At 51.1% G+C, this 17756-nt stretch overlaps 7 protein-coding genes across 7 annotated transcripts; 4 read left to right on the forward strand and 3 right to left on the reverse strand.

The window, feature by feature from the left end:
- The first annotated feature begins 181 nt into the window (after positions 1-181).
- BGZ61DRAFT_507311 (fungal-specific transcription factor domain-containing protein) lies at positions 182-2288 on the forward strand. Its single transcript, XM_046251907.1, has 6 exons — positions 182-231; positions 287-311; positions 387-1206; positions 1279-1495; positions 1546-1845; positions 1951-2288. Exons 1-6 carry the CDS (start codon positions 203-205, stop codon positions 2249-2251), a joined length of 1692 nt encoding a protein of 563 aa, XP_046102236.1. The 5' UTR covers positions 182-202; the 3' UTR covers positions 2252-2288.
- Positions 2289-2290: 2 nt separating this feature from the next.
- On the reverse strand, positions 2291-3550 carry BGZ61DRAFT_356269 (pyridoxal phosphate-dependent transferase; the record flags this gene model as incomplete). Its single annotated transcript, XM_046240783.1, has 1 exon — positions 2291-3550. One exon carries the CDS (start codon positions 3548-3550, stop codon positions 2291-2293), a length of 1260 nt encoding a protein of 419 aa, XP_046102237.1.
- Positions 3551-4483: 933 nt separating this feature from the next.
- BGZ61DRAFT_356093 (amino acid permease/ SLC12A domain-containing protein) lies at positions 4484-6143 on the forward strand (the record flags this gene model as incomplete). Its single annotated transcript, XM_046240768.1, has 4 exons — positions 4484-4770; positions 4824-4974; positions 5024-5921; positions 5971-6143. 4 exons carry the CDS (start codon positions 4484-4486, stop codon positions 6141-6143), a joined length of 1509 nt encoding a protein of 502 aa, XP_046102238.1.
- A 1181-nt stretch (positions 6144-7324) lies between these two features.
- BGZ61DRAFT_356535 (amino acid/polyamine transporter I) lies at positions 7325-8812 on the forward strand (the record flags this gene model as incomplete). Its single annotated transcript, XM_046240797.1, has 1 exon — positions 7325-8812. One exon carries the CDS (start codon positions 7325-7327, stop codon positions 8810-8812), a length of 1488 nt encoding a protein of 495 aa, XP_046102239.1.
- Positions 8813-9144: 332 nt separating this feature from the next.
- BGZ61DRAFT_55419 (fungal-specific transcription factor domain-containing protein) lies at positions 9145-11366 on the forward strand. Its single transcript, XM_046255575.1, has 2 exons — positions 9145-9302; positions 9366-11366. Exons 1-2 carry the CDS (start codon positions 9234-9236, stop codon positions 11328-11330), a joined length of 2034 nt encoding a protein of 677 aa, XP_046102240.1. The 5' UTR covers positions 9145-9233; the 3' UTR covers positions 11331-11366.
- Positions 11367-11402: 36 nt separating this feature from the next.
- On the reverse strand, positions 11403-13093 carry BGZ61DRAFT_534231 (FAD dependent oxidoreductase-domain-containing protein; the record flags this gene model as incomplete). Its single annotated transcript, XM_046254120.1, has 3 exons — positions 11403-12320; positions 12374-12963; positions 13018-13093. The coding sequence occupies 3 exons, from the start codon at positions 13091-13093 to the stop codon at positions 11403-11405; spliced, it is 1584 nt and encodes a 527-aa protein (XP_046102241.1).
- A 382-nt stretch (positions 13094-13475) lies between these two features.
- Positions 13476-14904, reverse strand: BGZ61DRAFT_393615 (acyl-CoA N-acyltransferase). The gene is made up of 4 exons (XM_046242876.1): positions 14718-14904; positions 14504-14555; positions 14123-14362; positions 13476-14007 (listed from the first exon to the last, which is right to left on the reverse strand). The coding sequence occupies exons 1-4, from the start codon at positions 14777-14779 to the stop codon at positions 13675-13677; spliced, it is 687 nt and encodes a 228-aa protein (XP_046102242.1). The 5' UTR covers positions 14780-14904; the 3' UTR covers positions 13476-13674.
- Between the last annotated feature and the right edge of the window lie 2852 nt (positions 14905-17756).

The following is a 17756-nucleotide window of genomic DNA, read 5'->3' on the forward strand; positions in this document are numbered from 1 at the left end:
AAAGCTTCTCGTACATCTGGGGAACTGGCAAGCCAGCCAGAATTCCGCTAAACTTAGTGCACTTCGTCCCAAGCCCGTCATCAACCAGGGAATACAATCACGTGACTGTTCAGGAGCACTAACAGGTCCCTGTTCAGTCGAGTCGCCTGACACTCAATCCTGCTGTCTTCTTTGAGGGTCTCCAGTATTCCCTATTATCGCGATGTCCCAACCCACGCTGAAAAGAATCTCGTAGCGTACCCCCTGAGTCAATTTCTTGAAAAAGCTCATGCTAAAGTACTCCTAGGTGTAAGAGATGCCAATACCGAAAAGTAATATTACATGGAGTCCCGTTGATCCTACCCATTCTTCTGCGTTGATGGGATAACAGCTCACGATTGACCCAGTTACGGTGTTCTCGAACAGAACCTTGCACAAGCTGCACTGAATCAAGTCAAGTGTGTGAGTATCGCGAACTGGATCGCAAGAGACGACCCGCGTCAGCCGAATATGTTGCGGGCCTTGAGAACAGAATCGCCTCGCTCGAGTCGTTTATCAAGCGTGTCCAGGCCGCCACTCCAGAAGAGAGGGATTCAATGTTGGACAAGGCACAATTTGGCGACCATTTTCCTCCCAGCGCTGTCTTCACCGACGGGGAGACGAGCACCGGCAGAAATGTCTCTCCTCGTCCCCAGGCCACTCTTGAGCCTGGCCCTGAAGGATCACTAATATACCACGGCCCGACAAGTATTTACTACGCTCTGTTGGGTAGAATTTCAGACAGGTCTGTCGGTTCTAATCTAGACCAGCAACACCGTTCTCTCAGCGTCACCGATTATGACTCAAACTTCCAAAGTGTAGCGGAGCACTTTGGTATCAACATGGAGGATGCACAGATTACGAGCGCCCTGATGCAATTCTTCAAGTGGCAGTACCCCCATTTTATGTTTATCTATCGTGAAGCATTTCTGCGAGATCACTTTGGCGACCACCAGGATTGCAAGTACTGGTCCTCGGCATTATTGCTCTCCGTGTGTGCACTAGGACTGTTGATGTCAAACGACAGTCTCCAAAGACAAGCCAGTGAACAATTTTTCGTTGCTGCGGAGACTATTCTCATAGTTTTCGGTTTCACGAGGCCATCAATCGCCACAGTCCAAGCATTTTTGTGCCTGGCCTTTTACGAAATTGGCAGAGGAAATCTTTCAAAAGGCTGGGGATTTTCAGGTTAGCACCCCGTCTCCACCCCTTTGCCTATTTACATTGCTTTTCCCGGATGATTTCTCAACTTATTGATAGGCATTGCATTTCGCATGGCTCAAGATCTTGGATTCCAACGGGACCCTAAATACTGGGTCTCACATGACACATCTCTTGCAACAACAGAGGATATTGAAATCCGCAGGCGCATCTACTGGGGCTGCTATACCTCTGATAAATTAATTTGTCTTATATTGGGCAGACCGGTATACTTTTCCTTCGATGGTGGCGAAGTCGAATCACTCGAGCGCCTCCCGTAAGCCTGGAGCTTCAAATCGTGGACTCAGTAGCTGACATCAAGCACAGTGATTTCCCAGAAATGGATGCTCTGCTTCCTCTTGGATTTAGCAGCCAACAAGGGGACTTTGGTGAGGGAAACCCTTTGGTTCCCTGTTTCAAGAACCAAATACAGCTGTCAAGGATCATGGAGCGGATGCTCTCTACTATATTTTCTTCCAGAACGAACGATTCCAGATCCCACCAGGCGCAACTTGATTATTTGAACCTGGAACTAAGCCGCTGGCAGGAATCATTGCCAGACTGTGCCAAGTGGAATAAATGGGAACCCCCGAGCAGCACATTGATCCCAAGCGTGGCAGCGTTGCAGTAAGTAATCCCTAACCCGCCAGCTCTATTCCTTTCTAGTCTCTTGCCTTTTTCCCTCTCATATCTCTTTTTTTTTAGCGTACTGATGAGGCTTACTGATTGCAGCCTTCTATTCCACGGCGCGCGGATCGCTTTGAACTTCGACTCAACTGTATGGGATGATCAAAGCGCTGTTCAGAAGAGCTCTCGCAAATATTGTGTCTCTTCAGCGCACGACATCATCTTCATCATACGAAAATACCGGTCTCAATATGGCCTTCGATGCGCACCGTTTGTTCTTGTTTATGCTCTTGCCCAGGCGGCACGTTGTGTCACCATTTTTGGCACTGTCGAGGAATCTCACTATTTGTCCCGGACACTTGCGGAGTGCTCTACAACATGGAAAATTGGACAATGGAATGTATAATAAGTAGATCTGATTATGACGAAACCTCCTATGAGTGACTCAAGATCTCCCAAGAGGCAGGTTCTTCTTCAAACCCGCTTCAATCGCCCATGAAAGCCTCTCAACGTCCTTAACGTTGTTGTAAAAGCCAAAGGAGACCCGGATTCCTAACCTGTATGGCGTAACAATGACATCCATTTCCCGAAGGTGTTCCATCCATCCCGAGCCATGCAAATCGAGAATGTAGAGGTGCGGTGCATGTTCCTTGCGGGTTTCAGGCCCAACCACTGTGACACCCAGGCGTTTGCATTCTTTTCGGAGTGCGTCGCCCAAGTTGAACAAGTGTTCCTCGACCTCGCGCGGCCCCATGGTATCAAGATAAAAGGTGAGGTACGCCTTGGCAGCGGCTATAGCGATCAAGCTCACATTGAGATGCTCATAGCGCCGAGCAGTAGGATGATACAAGATGGGATCGTCGGGGACCAGAAGGTCTGCGCGCACATTACTGACAGCTCCATAGCCAACAATCGGAGGAGTTGGGTTGGCGTCCGCAATGACATCTGTATCCACGTAGAGAGCCGCGAGACCCGTGGGGCAGTTGAGGCCTTTGTGCATCCCAAATGCTGCCGCCGATACGCCCATAGCTTTGACGTCAATGGGTGCGAACCCGACTTGTTGAGTGGCATCTACGACCACATGGATGCCTCGAGGTCGAGAAGCGGCGCAGATGTCAGCGACATCATTCCATTGCCCACTATGGAACATGACGGAGCTGATACCAATCGCGCGTGTTCGATCGTCAACGTATGGCGCAAAGGTAGCCGCATTTGCAGCTGTGACTTGTCCAGATTTCTCCGCCCCGGGAATGGTGGGAACCTGGCGAACTTCGAGCCCGGCTTCACGGAGCGACATCCACCCGTAGGCATGGTTGGGATGCTCACTGTCCAGAATTACGACATTGTCGCCGGGCTGAAAGCGCAAGCCATGGATGAAGTTGTTGAGACCCTCGGTTGTGTCGCGAGTGAAGGCAATGGTTGATTGATCGGCGTTGATGTATCTGCCGAGCAGCTTTCGAGTCTCTTCAACAGCTGCTTGCCATGCTGGCTTGGGAAGTTCCTTGTACAGGGACTCAGACAGGTATTTGTTAAGCGCCTCGTGGATGATCAGATTGGAGGGTGGTGCGAATGATGCATTTAGGTAGGTGATTTTGTCATCACGGACGATCGGGACAAGTTGGCGGAACATGTCAAACTTGGAGCTACCATCCGGGGAATTGGATGTCTTGCGAGCCCCGTTGGATTCGATATGTGAAGGCGACATTGTTGTGGCTCGATGACTGGCTCTGGTGAAGATAATCCAAGGTGGGACGGTTGAGGAGACCGGAAGAAGACAACGTCAAGAGGGCCTGAAGGAGCAATTTATCCTCTATTCGAGGACGATTCTTGAGCGACTTCGGACCATTGTGTTGAGCTGTCATGCATTGGGTTTTCGCTGCCTGTGGATGCAGCACGATCACTTCTTTCTTAGTAGCCCACCACGGCGAATATGGAGGTCCAAACCCGTCTCTACATGCGACTATCGGCTTGACTCCTGGCAGATCAGATGCGGAAATGGGCTCTGTACTCTTAGTAACTGCGGGGATGGAGGCCCAAGTCCGTCTCCCCATCCTGGACATTTGACTCCTGACTTACACGTGGAAAATCGCCTGAGCATCTTGTAACTGCGGGGGTGGAGGCTCAAGTCCCGAGTTGAATAGTTGCTCAGGCTCAACGAGGATGCCGAAAACCGAGTGACAGTTCTCATGGCCAGTGGAGCTCTGGCGAGACTTGGAGCTAGAAACGGAGTTTGACCTCCATGTGGAGCTGGGACTTTGGTCCGAGGCCATGTACGCGACGCTGGTTCGTCGTGATTCTCGCCGTGATCCATAAATTCCCCGCAAATTGCTATCACACAAGTATCTAGGCCCAGATAGCGCCTGAGTTAGCGGTTACACTGATCCATGAACCATGGCATCCTAATCTTTGTTCTGATAAGGGCGGCTTTATCTACATGCTGGGAAGGCTTCAATCTCGTGCAGCCGGTACATAGTAGTGTCCTTGCTTCGTATAAAGACGGCGTGGCCGCTTGCAGAATCACCCTCACTCAGTATCACTACTAGAAAACTTTGGTCAATCTCTCAAGATGGGCCGCCTTTCCGAAGATAAAATCCACGTCGATGGCGGTGACCAATACTCATCTGATCCGCAACAAACCATGACTGTCGAAGAGGGAACAATCGAGCAAACGAACACTCTTCGACGCGAATTCAAGGAGCGGCATGTATCCATGATTGCAGTCGCTGGTGCCATTGGCACTGGCCTCATCATCGGCACTGGCACAGGTTTAGTTCGGGGTGGGCCTGCAAGTCTCCTCATCGCTTACTGCGCGGTTGGACTAGTCGTCTACTTCATCATGACCGCGATGGGCGAAATGGCCACCATGTTTCCAATGGATAAAGGCTTCGGAGGTTATGCTACTCGTTTCGTTGACCCGGCTTTAGGGTAACGCTCCCAGCCCGATCAGAATGGAAGCATCAATACTAACGGTTTGCTAGGTATGCCACTGGCTGGAACTACTTCTTCAAATATGCTGTCGTTCTGCCGAACAATCTCACAGCCGCTGGCATCATCATCCAATACTGGCGCCCAGATCTCAACGTCGCCATTTTTGTAACAGTCTTTGCGGTTGTTATCGTCCTGGTCAACGTATATACGACGCGCTCATGTTAATTCCACTTGTACTAACAGCTCATAGCTACTCCATGTTTCCATCTTTGGCGAGGCAGAGTTCTGGATGTCTGCCGTCAAAATCCTCGTCATGGCTACTGTTATTTTAACCTGCTTTGTGATTTCCATGGGAGGTCAGCCGTCGGGCAAAAGGATCGGATTCAACTACTGGAATGACCCTGGCGCCTTTGGAGAATATCTTCTTGAAGGGTCGGCCGGTCGATTCCTCGGCTGGTGGGCAGCAATGGTCCAAGCCTGTTTCGCATACACCGGCACTGAAGTGGTTGGCGTTGCATTCGGCGAAGCTCCCAACCCAAAGAAAACAATCCGCAAGGCCATTCGACAAACACTCTGGCGTATTACCTTCTTCTACGTCATCGGCGCTCTGGCTTTGGGCATGGCCGTGCCATACACCAACGAAAGACTCATCGGAGGCACCAAGCAAAAGACGGGCGCAGGTGCCAGTCCCTTTGTCATCGCCGTCCAGCTCGCAGGCATTCCCGTCTTCCCCGATGTGATCAACGCATGTCTGTTGGTGTTTGTTCTGAGCGCGGCGAACTCTGACATTTATATTGGATCACGGACTCTATTTGGCCTCGCTCACGATCGCCAAGCTCCAGCCATCTTTCGGAAGACAACTCAGAATGGTGTTCCCATTATTGGCGTTCTATTCACCAGTGCTTTTGCGGCACTCGCTTACATGAATGCGTCGACGAGCTCTTCCAAAGTTTTCGGCTACTTGGTCAGCCTAGTAACTGTCTTTGGCGCTCTGAACTGGATTAGTGTCCTGGTCACATATCTGCATTTTGTCAACGGGATGAAAGCGCAAGGAATCCCCAGAACATCAATGCCTTATAGAGGGGCGCTTCAGCCTTACGGTGCATACTTTGCTCTTTTTGTAACCGCCATGTTGGTCGTTTTCAATGGTAAGTCCTCCCATTTCTTTTTTGTTACGTGTGCTAATCATCCTGGCAGGCTATGGTGCATTCATTCCTCATTTTAAACCAGTCACCTTCGTCACATCTTATATCGGTGTTATCTTATATGTCGGCAATCTTGTGTTCTACAAGCTTTGGGCAAAGTCGGCCAAAGTTATACCTGGGGACATGGATTTACATACCGATCGTCTTGACAACACCAGCCCATGACAGGAACGGACTTGCCAAATTTATAAAGCTTCCTTGACCCCCCGAAAATATTCGAGAAATTTAAGGTGCATCGCTGTAATTTGACTCGCCGCCCAACTGTGTGTCGGTTCAGTACTAAATGAATGGAGGTGGGGATGTGGCTGTATCGGATCAATATCGCAGACTGTTTATAGCAACTTTCCGTGATAAACAATTCCTGGAGTCCAGTTGTACTATTCGTAATATCTGTGCAAATAAAGAGAGGAGAGAGTCTATTGGTGTCTTTTTTCCCTTCTGTCGGCACCTGGAAGGTCCATGTATCGCATTGACGGCTACGGAAAAGGTGGGATGAACACTCCGCTCATGTGTAGTGTAACTGAGGCTTATATTACTTGACACCATGGGCTGAAACCAATAACCCCACAAAGTTTCACAGGAATTATCCAGCTGGACTCGGTCTTTCTTGTAGACCAATAGAGACTCGTATGAAATCAATAATGTCAATAGTTTTCGTCATCATCGATAAGCAGTCACAGTGTCACAACATGATGTGCCGAGCGGTGTGATTGGTGTTGAGCTGATATGTGTTGCACTCGCAGGATCGACCACGTCAGCATTAATGCTATCCAGGTTGAAGAGAACATTCTCCATTAGTTTTCGCAGTCCCGCAAAGGTAGAGCCGGGCTAGATGTGTTCGCAACATGGGAGTTGAGCCAGTCTTTCCATGAACATGCAGCGTTGAAGCAAGCCCCTCCTCGGCAGGCAACCAGGTGTGTTGCATTTACCTTTGAGATAGGCTCGCACTATTGCCGCGTCCTTAATCGCATGTAATTGCCTCATGCGAGTAGCACGCGAGGTAATACAAGGCGGGGGGACCATGTGATATGCCAGCTCCCCGCTCGGAATGAAGCATCTCAGATAAGGTCCGGGAGGATTGGAGCGCCTCTTCGCACCCAACTACCGCATTCTGCTTAGTCGCTGATTAGAGCTGGCGCGGCGCGGGCTATTGATCAGGGGTGGCCGGGATAAAAGTGTGGAGACATGTCATGAGTCTCGACCCTTGACGCTACACAGCAGAACATCTAGTGCCTTAAGAGCAGAGTAGCGAGCTCTCGTCCGTCACCATTCTTGTCCCCAGTAAATCTGAAATCATGGATCAACGGTCTCTTGACCGCGCCTCGTCGACCGGAGAACCCAACACAATGTCGTCCAAGTCGGAGAAAGTCGCCAACGAGGGTGTGGAAGGGGGCTCTATAAGCCACGGAGACGTGACAATCCAGACCCAGAAGCCTTTCACCACCTTGTCTGCCCTGGGCATTGGCTATGGCACCACAAACACGGCCATCGGGCTACTTATCGTGCTCGGCACCACGTTGCCAATGGGCGGCTCGCCTCTCTTCTTCTGGGGCTTCCTTCTCATGGCGGGAGTTGGCCTTGCCACAGCCACGACTCTTGCAGAGCTGACTTCTGCCATGCCTCACCCCGGCGGCCAGTACATCTGGGTAAACCGACTGGCGCCGAAACGCGCTGCCAGGTTCCTCTCCTATGTCACTGCAATGATCAGTTGGTTGGCCGCCGTGGCGACTGGCGCTTCGGCCTGTCTCTCTGTCCCGGTCGGAGTCTGCAGCATCATCACGCTGCTAGACCCTACCTTTGTCTACAAGCGATGGATGGGCTTTGTCGGGTTCCAGATCCTCAACATCTTGACTCTCGGTTGCGCTACCTTCGAACACGCGCTACCAAGAATCTCCAAGATTATGCTGCTGTTCAGTTGCCTGACCATCGGAGTCATCTTCATCACCCTCTTCGCCATGTCCGACGGACACGTGTCTGCGAAGGATTTCTTCGTTACACCTGTCAATATTTCTGGATGGCAGAACGGTGTCGCATTCATCATTGGCCTCAACGGCGCCAACTGGAGCTTTTCGTGCCTCGACGTCGCCACTCATCTTGCCGAGGAGATCCCTTCTCCCAGCACCAATATCCCCAGGGCACTTATGTGGACTATTGTCGTCGGTTTCGGCTCCGGTCTTCTCGTTGTGTTGTCTGTGCTGATCAACTTGACCGATCTTGACGGCGCTGCCGATAATTCTGCCATTGCCATCTTCTATCACATCACTGGCAGCAAGGCCGCCGCCGTGGGTCTCTGGATCCCCGTCATGATCACTACTGCTGGTGCGGTCTGGGCCATCCAGACTTGGCAATCTCGTCTGGCTTGGGCCATCAGTCGTGAGGCTGGTTTCCCTCTGCACCGATACCTGAGCAAGATATCGCCCGCGCCTTTCCACACTCCGGTATGGTCTCTTGTCTGGTCAGCTACGGGTACTGCCATTTTTGGCTGCCTCTACCTCGGCTCTGACCTGGCATTTAACTCTCTCGTCTCTACCGGTATCCTGCTCCAGTACATTAGCTACAGTATCCCCGTTATTCTGGTTCTCACACAAGGCCGATCCACCTTTAAACACGGCCCCTTCTGGTATCCTCGGCTCGGACTTGTTGCAAATATCGTCATGCTGATGTGGACGGCGGTGGCCATTGTTTTCTACTGCTTCCCTTACTACCTGCCGGTCGTGGTAGACCAAATGAACTACGCCTCCGTAGTTTTGACGGGCGTTGCTGTTTTTATCTCCATTCTTTGGTTTTGTTTTGCAAATAAGAATTATGAAGTGAAGGAGCATTTAGATACTTGAGCTTATTTTTTGGTACGGCCTGAAGCCCCCAGTTATCAACAAATCACTAGTCATTATAATGGATCTTTACATACCTTGGAAGGTTTTCTGATGTTTTATTCGGTCCTAATCGCTCTAAGAGATCCATCTTGCCACCCGTTTGTGTAGGTGAACGAGATGCATTTCTCATCAAAGTTGCCATCGCAATCGCGGAATTAGAGCCTTTTAGCGTACAGCGCGACGTTCCGTCTACATGCATAACATCCCTGTCAGAGAATTACCGTATCAGAAATCCAGATTCCGACGGTGGAGTCATCGTGCTTCATTTCCCCAGTTTCCTTATCTCCATTCCGGGCTGCCCCTCTTTCTGTCGCCGTCAAGACGTGTTATTACCTCCTTTCCTGAGACGAGACGGTGATTGGGAAAACGCTTCTTCATTCCAATGAAACCTTCATCGAAAACGGCGCATTTTAAGTCAAGAAATGGATGTCTAAGATGCAAGGCCAAGAAGGTGAGCTTCGTCTACTGGTGTGCGTATCTCCTTCGTTTGAGCTGACCGGGGTTGAATCCATAGACCAAATGCGATGAGCGGCGGCCTGCATGCGCTCGCTGTGAAGATCGTGGTTTCCGATGCCCTGGCTACGCGCTCAATGTGCGATGGTCGCAGAGACACCAGATGTATGCGGAACGGCCTGTCCAGATTGAACCAATTCAGAGTCCAGCACAAGGTAGCAGTCCAGGGTCGGAACGTGGCAAAGACGTCGCGAACACGCCGGCTTGCTCCATCACCGAAGTTTCCGCAGCTTCCGAAGTCACTGCTACGGGGAATTACATCCAACAACTTGACTTGGGTCTGAGTCCATCCACACAATGGGACTTTTCCATGCTCTGTGATCCTCTGGCACCACCGGACGAGCTGTATGGATTTGATGACGATGCTGTCAACGAGCTGCTATCAGAGGAAGCGCCGGTATCGACGACAGATCCGATCTGGGACCCTTCATTCATAGGCGTTTCCGGCAGCTTTCCAAATGGAACTACAAGTGCACTGCAGAATGTCGAGGGTACGACAGGAGGCCAGAAACGATCCACCGATGTCATGCAATGCGCCAGAAAACAAAGTAACCTCCCAAAAGAACAACGCCTTCGCCAATATCAGCATCAGCCGCTCCAAGAACACTGCCGCCAGGGGCTTGTCGGAGCTTGCGACAATCCCTTCTTAGACCGGCCGCGCGATTTGTTCAACCTACCGTCGGCGCTGTCAGATTACTTCTTCCGCGAAGTCATCACCCTCTATTGCACTTGGGACAGTGATTCCAATGCAATGCGCAACATCGTCGAGAAAATGTGGCAGTCCTCTGGCGCTCTGTACCACACTACCCAGAGCATGGCTGCAGCATGTTTGTCTGAAGACTTTCCCCACCTCGCATCAATCGCAACGGCCGAACACCGTCAGGCTCTTGAGTACATCCAGGGCAGGTCACAACAATCTACCATGAAGGAAGATAACCTGCTGGCAAATATGCTACTCGGGCATACGGCAAGCTGGCTCAACCCGCAAAATCTGGCTACAGACTTGTTCCGGGGGAGCTACATGATGTTAAAGGACACCATGGCAGAGATTGGTGACGGTCGGGACCTATCGTTCTTCAGCGACACTATGGACTACTGGGCTATGCTTCTTGTCTATCTTACAGACAGCAGTCATCTCGGTGATTATCGTCGGGACTTTTCGACGGGACCGACACGCCCTAGTACCACAAGCATTGAGCCACATCCATTCTCCGGCATTTCTCGCGAAACGATCAGAATGCTTACAGACGTGGGTATTCTAATATTCCAGTACCGAAAGTGCATGCTAGGGGTCAAGTTTATGACAGAAAAGGATCTCGACGTGTTCAGGGCGACGTTCCGAGAGGCTCGTCGACTTGAGAGAATGCTCCTCGCGCATCGTGCACCAGATGTAACGCAGATTACAGACCCAGGTGATCCAAAGACACCCCTCATCCACCTCCAGCACCTCGACGAAGCCTACCGATGCACTGGACTACTTCAGATCTATCGTGTCTTCCCGGATCTGCTCAACGAGCGTTATGCGCCTTGGAATAAGGAAGACATACTGCGACCCCCGCCTGCAACAAATACGCCCACGGCAGAGGAGAGAAACATCTGGCTGACGAAGCTCGCGATGCACATCCTGGGGATATTAAGGCAAATTCCTTTCGAATCTCGGACTCGCAGTGTGCAGCCATTCATTCTAGTTGCGATATCAAGCGAACTTCGGCGCGATTCTCACACGACATCGTCAGACTCCAGCCAAAGGGTTTTGAGCTTCGACCACCACTCCATTGAAGTAGTTCGAGCACGCAAGTTTGTGGGCTCCCGACTAGCTGCCTACACGCACATCCTGCCACTCCGCAAGATCCGAATGATCTTTGAGTTGATCAATTGCATCTGGGCGGCTTTGGATGCGGGCGATCAAGATGTGTATTGGCTGGACGTGGCTTATGAGAGGAATCTAGGTACCATGATGGGATGAAGTAGCTGTAGAAGATTTGTATTTAGAATCTTATGCTTTAATCTACTCAGCTCAGCTAGAAAGGCGTGGCCGCTATAGCTTTGCGGATTTAAAACCTTCGGGGTGAGCGATGTTAGCAAACTTGAGCAGCGTCTTTTCAACTGTCAACTCTTCGCTCAAGCGCTTCTCCGTAAGAAGGTAGCATTCAGGAAACCACCCGCTCACATCCTCCCCCAACATCATCTTTGCCAAGGCCTCGCCTGTCAACCAGCACTTGTCCATGCCATATCCATTAAACCCTGCAGCGATCCACTGCTCTTCGCCGCCCGAGCTGCCTGTGATGGACTTAGGGACGCGGCCCACCAGAGGTAATCCATCCGTGGTATGACCCTGTATGCCAGACCAAATTGCCTTGACCTCTGATTTTGTTTTCGTACCCCAGCCCTCGAGGAAAAATCTGGGCAGGACTGTCGACAGAGCTTGTCTTGCCTCCTCGGGCACATATGTGTCATCAGACGTGAGAATGTCCTTCATATACGCAGTCTCGTTTCCAATCCAGATTTGTCCCGTCAGCGGGTTTTGCTGGAGGTAGAACAGACCCGTTATATACAATCCTGTCTGAACGTCCAAGCTTGACTTGTGCGATAGGCTCCAAGATCGCGACGCGCCAAGATTCTTCAGGGACGGGCCCGGATCTTGCACCGACATAGTACCCCGAAATGGATAGATACCACCAGCAAGACCAGGAAGTAGATGTGAAGCATGGCCATTGGTGCAGTGAATGATTCGTTTCGCCCGTATGATGCCCCGGGGGGTCGTGACGGCGTAGGGGTAGTCGGTGTTCTCCGCTGGCAAATATTTGACCTGGGTGGCGGGAGTATTTGCCTCAATGGCAAGACGGGCTGGGTACTTCTTCAGTAAACGTTCGTAGACGCCAGTTAGGAGACGATACGGCCAGATTGCACCGGCTTCGTGCTCAACAGCACCAGAAGCATCCTTGATATTCCACATCTATCCTATTATTTAGTAGTTGAAATGGAAAGGGTAAGGATTTTTTTGCGCACCTCTGGTACTTTGTCCTTTTCAATGATGCGATGGTAGCTGCTGTGCTCAGGGACAGCCTTCTGGAAGTCCAGGACGGAGGCTTTAGCTGGCCCCCACGTCTCATCGTCGCCAACAGCCATGACTTTAATGACGTCGCGAATTTGGCATTCAGTTTGAAGCTCTTGGTCCATTTCCCGAACCATCTTCATAATGTGGTTAATGTTGAGGATGCTGAAGCGTGTAATCTGCTTTGCCGCTTCGACGCCGTGCTGCCTAGCCAGAGGACCGTAAGTATGGCCGGACGGCGTAACGAGGTGGCCACCGTTACGGCCAGTAGCGCCGCTGACGAGCGTTCGGGCCTCTAGTACCGTGATGTGCGAATCTTTACTGCCCGGATGCTCGAGCAGGGCCTTGGTGACGCTACAGCCAGTTATGCCAGACCCAATGACGGCAAAGTCCGTACATTGTGGAAGGGCCGGCGACTGGATGGAGGCCACGGTGGGATGGACCGGCACCTGCCAGGCGGACACAGTTGGACCCGGCCGAGGCAAGCCTGGGTCGGTTAAAATGGCGCTTTGAATACTCGAGAGTAGTCTCGATGTCGCCGGGTCTACATAGGAGTAATCAGATTAGCTGACATCGCGCAAAGGGACCGACAGCGTACTCAGAATGGCAGTCGTCTCTCCAGCTCCCACCCCCAGGAGTTGGCCGGTATGGAGATATTTTGCCTTGAGAGTCATTTCCGCTTTATTTACAACCACCTGGCAAACCTCTGTAGTTGGCTGTACGGGAAAGGCAGATTCTTTGATCCCTGTCGTGTTGATGATTGTTGGAGGCAAGTCATTCACAGCTAATCTACTCAGACTATTTAGAGTAGTTCGGTCCCAACCACGAGTGATACCATTCCTCGCGTCTGACGACTTAACAACTCTTCCCGGCAAGGGGCGAAAGCGGGGAAGATCCGGTTTCTGCACCTCGGCGGTTTATCATCGCTCGTTTTCACTTACCAGATTGGGCAAGACCGTGCGAAAGTCTGCACTTGGCTTTGATTGGAACGTGGTGGGACTAGGACATTCACTGGAATGGAACATACGGTCTTTTTTTTATTGAAGTTTGCTTGTGGTCAAATGCTGTCTTTGGCGAACGGAATCTGCGAATACTGGAATGGGATCGAGTCGCTTGTTGAACCCGGAGGACTCAAGGCGATCCCATAAGTAACAATCTAACAAGTAGAAGCTCATTACATTATAAATGGGCAAGCTGTTCTCCAACGCCAAATTAACAGCTAACCAACCTCCATTTCCAATTGCAAATGAGTCGCTTATTTGGTACTACCCGATTCACTCTGAGGCTCCCTAACCATAGTGAAAAGCTTGATGGCCTCGCCATCATCATCGCAAATCATATCCTTTACAAACTTGAATCCCCACCGTCCGTAAATAGCTATATTCGGAACATCGCGGCTGGACTCCAGGTAGCACTTCATGTTTTCGGCATCGGCTTGGTCTGTGACAACCTTCATCATCTTTGCGCCAACCCCCTTGCCCTGGGCCTCCGGAAGAACGACCATAATGTTGAGGAAATAATAGCCTCGTGGGTCAGTCCAGAGTTCAGATTGGGCTTTAGCTTGCGCATCCTTCCAGATGTAATATCGCTATATAATATCGGGTCAGCATCTTGTTTCCCCAGTTGGCATATTGATCGTGGGAGAGAATGAGCAGGGGTACAGTTCTACTTGTAGACCCGAAATCCAAAATTTGTGACCTTACCTTGACAATCAGTCCTCCACGGCCGTAATAAAGATTCATGGCAACTTGGCCGAAATAAAGACGCCAGCCCTCGAGCCAATCGTTCCAGGTGGGAGCCTGAGTTGCCGGCTGAGGACGTAGCCACATGGCAACACCAAGCACCTTGTCGCTACCCTCTTCTTTGGCAACATGGAAGATACCATTTCGCATTCCCCATCGCATTCGAATGCCCAGGGAGACTGAGTTACGCTGAGCATTAAACTGATAAGGGTGGTAGGTCAGCCTTGAAGGGTTGGAGACTGACACGCATCTTGCCTGCCATGCGGCGACATCCAAGGGGATTGGTGTATAAATAAGTTGCACCAAAAGATTTGATGTGTATTATCCTGGAATATAACTTACTTTTACCTTGTCGTAAACCCATTCGTTATATGGATCTTTGGAAAACGCATCCCTAAAGGGTTGAGAGTTAGCGGGGATGCACGAAGGTCAATTACAACCATCCTTGCAAAATAACGTGTGCTTCAAGAAGAGCCACGACATTCAATAAATACCAAAAAGTTTTGCTCATTCTAAGGAATACATAAACTCAAGAACTCAGTTGTGTTCAACTCACTGGACTGCTTTTACGGCTCCAGGGATGTCTGCTTCTGTAAGGTCGGTAACTTGGATTGCCATGTTGGAGGGAGTTGAGGAATATAATTTAACGGAACGAGAGACCAGTGACTGCAAGGTCTAGCAGTGTTCTTCCAGGCAGGTCAACGTGAGTGACCCTAGAAGTAGATGATGAGCGGGGATGCTTGCTCCCCTCATGACGGATTCACGCAGCAACGGCACGTGCAAGCCCTGTCAAGCCTCTTCGCATAGACTTGCCGGGAATGGATTAGCGGGAGCGAGGGCGAGATATGTATTTACAGCAGGTTTCATTCGCAAATCCTTCAAGCCGAGGTTGTCTTATCCGGCTTATTGCGCTAGTGTGGATAGCTTGAGCAAGGGTGAGAATTCGCCGTCGACGGCTTCTTGTGAGCGACACCATCGCTCGCGAAACCATCTGGTCGAGCTAGAAAGGCCCTTTCTATCTATAATTTTTAATTAAACAGGTAACACAATTTACTGTATATTTTACCGCTTCTCTGTGACTCCATCGGATTCACAAAGGTCCCAACTCAGAGTTCACATGGTCTCCCTACAAGATTGAGGCGGGCACCATCACCTACCTCCCCTTTACAACTTTGATCTACGGCTGTCCGCTGGCAGAACGAACTCCCAGCTCACCGGGTACTCTCACCAGCCTTTGGCCGTCAGGAGTGCTATTTCACCAGACACGACAAGTCTCACGGGGATTGAGAATAACATTAACAAGAAGGCCCGAATAACGCCTCCCAGACCCGCGTGTCCTGGCCGACCAATGCCACGACCACACGCTAAATTGCAAAGACCTTTGAGCTCCTCACTAACACCTCCCTCTCTCACGACCACGCTTGTGGCAGCCAGGTTGCCGCGGCGGTGAAACCCCGTGTTGCCGCGGCGGTCACATCCCTTGCGCCTACGCGAGCCCAGCGGTGCACCTCAGCCGCGAGAAACATCAGTGCGATGACCGGATCGGCGATGGCGGGATCGGCCAGTAGCGCAGAGAGAGAACGGCAGGGTTCATGGCGCTGACACACACAGGTCTTGTAGCAAGCTCAGCGTGTGCTCAGCGTATCGCTTGTAGCCATCCACTGAAGTTTGCTCGCGTCGAGGGGCGACCGGTGTGGTAAACACAATTGTATCGAGGAGCCAAGTGCTGTGGCATTCTCGGAGACACGGGCTTCCGCTGTGAACTTGGGCATTATTTTTACGGAACAATTCCTCCTACATGTGTTGATGACCTGATCATCGAGGCTAGAGGTATGTTTGACCATAATCCGGAGCTGAAAAACGCACCCAATACCTACCAATCATTCATGCTGCCAAGGAAGCCACCTCGAGGTGATCCTCCGGACCCTCTATCTTCCGATGGGCCAATATCGGTCCTCTTGCATCACCAAACCCCTTCTGGCGTAGCTGACTTTAAGCTTGATGACATTAAGGTGTGTGGCGTTGCGAATGGAGCCCGGCAGCGTTGGGCGGCGCCGCCTTCATCTCACAGATGAGCTGAGACATGCTAATTAGAGTGCGACAAAATAAGGGAGAGGATTTCCCTAACAATGACAAGGCCTTCTTGAACACCTGGCTGGCTGAAGTGTTGCCTTGGTAGCACTTGGGCGTCCCCTCATGCACAGAACGGAATGCAAGGCCAACTTTGTCCTGCTCGAGGCAGTTTGGACTCTCTTTAATTGAGAATTCCCCATCAAATCCTTTGGTGGTTTTAGGCATAGAGCCTAAATATTTTGGACACAGCTGAGCTTCTTATGCATTACTTAACGGGTTCTGAACCGTGCCAGGCTGGCAGTGAAGGCTGGCTTTGGCTGTCGTTTGCGCCTCTGTTATAGGGTAGGAGCAGGGCAATCGGCCAGATGCCCCGCACGTTTCCCCCCGCATGGTGGGCACACAGTTCATGAGGGCTACAAAAAGCAAATATAATATCAAAAGTATCAGGTGCTAGGTACCTGACTCATTAAAGAGTGCTGCGCATGTGGTCTTGGCAAATGGTGGATCACCGCACGTTTGGGTGGTGCTGATTACGCCCAGAGTCGAGTGCAGCTACCAACTGGGTCATGCGAGGAACCGGAGGAACGAGAAGACCCTACGTATTATGAATTACGATACGGCACACTCCAGTGACCTGAAGTACCCCATCCTTGGAAACGGACTGTTCGAAGGCCGTGTCGGCTGAGCGTCGCTGGTCACGCAAGTTCGTCGGACTAGTAATCGAAAGGTGAGGCAGAATCGTGATGCTACAGTCAACACTACGCGTTTAGTCTGAAAGCTTGTGGCTAAGCTTATTGCTTGGCAATTTTGCCTCCTCGCTACAGTGCATCATCCGCAATAAGAGTAGGGACAAGGTGCTGAGGCCTCACGAAGCGATCGGCGCCACAGAAGGCTAATGTTCAATAGTGTCAAGCCCATGTTCTAAAAAATCAGCGCTTAAACAGGACGATAGAGCCCGTGAATGGTCAAAATTGGGTGCGAAGGGCGCTATACTTCAGCCTCTTCAGTCTCGGTTCCCCCAGCTCAGCCCTTCAGCCCTACTGGACGACTCTGCCCTCCCTTTCCGTTCCAGCACAGCAAGTTGAAAGCCCCTTGTCTTGGCAAGGCTCCGTTGGAACGATCTAGCTCTTGATTCAGCTCCACCAACAGGTCTTAGGTGAGGCCTCGCCGGTCACGTCTACACATCTTGGGTTAGTGTTGCTTTCAATCGAGTTGCCACCAATCTTCCAAGCCAACACACTCGCAATAGAGCGATTCGAAGCGGTGTCAGTGCCATAATGCCAAGCCCGACTTGTCTCATGGTGTGATGCTGCTACTGGTCGACTTTCCCGAGATGGCTTTGACCACGCGACATATCAGAGCGCGCCTCCCATGTTGATGAGTGGTTCTTTGGCATCATCAGTACTCGCACAGAAATCGCATCTGAAAAGGCGCATGTCGACTCCCACAGAAGCGATGAATGCCTCAAAAGCGGGCGCAGAGGCCTCGGCCTACGAGTACAAGGCGTCATACGAACCTCAGC

Source organism: Ilyonectria robusta (assembly GCF_021365365.1).
Source record: "Ilyonectria robusta strain PMI_751 chromosome Unknown BGZ61scaffold_14, whole genome shotgun sequence".
In the NCBI taxonomy this organism is placed as follows: domain Eukaryota; kingdom Fungi; phylum Ascomycota; class Sordariomycetes; order Hypocreales; family Nectriaceae; genus Ilyonectria; species Ilyonectria robusta.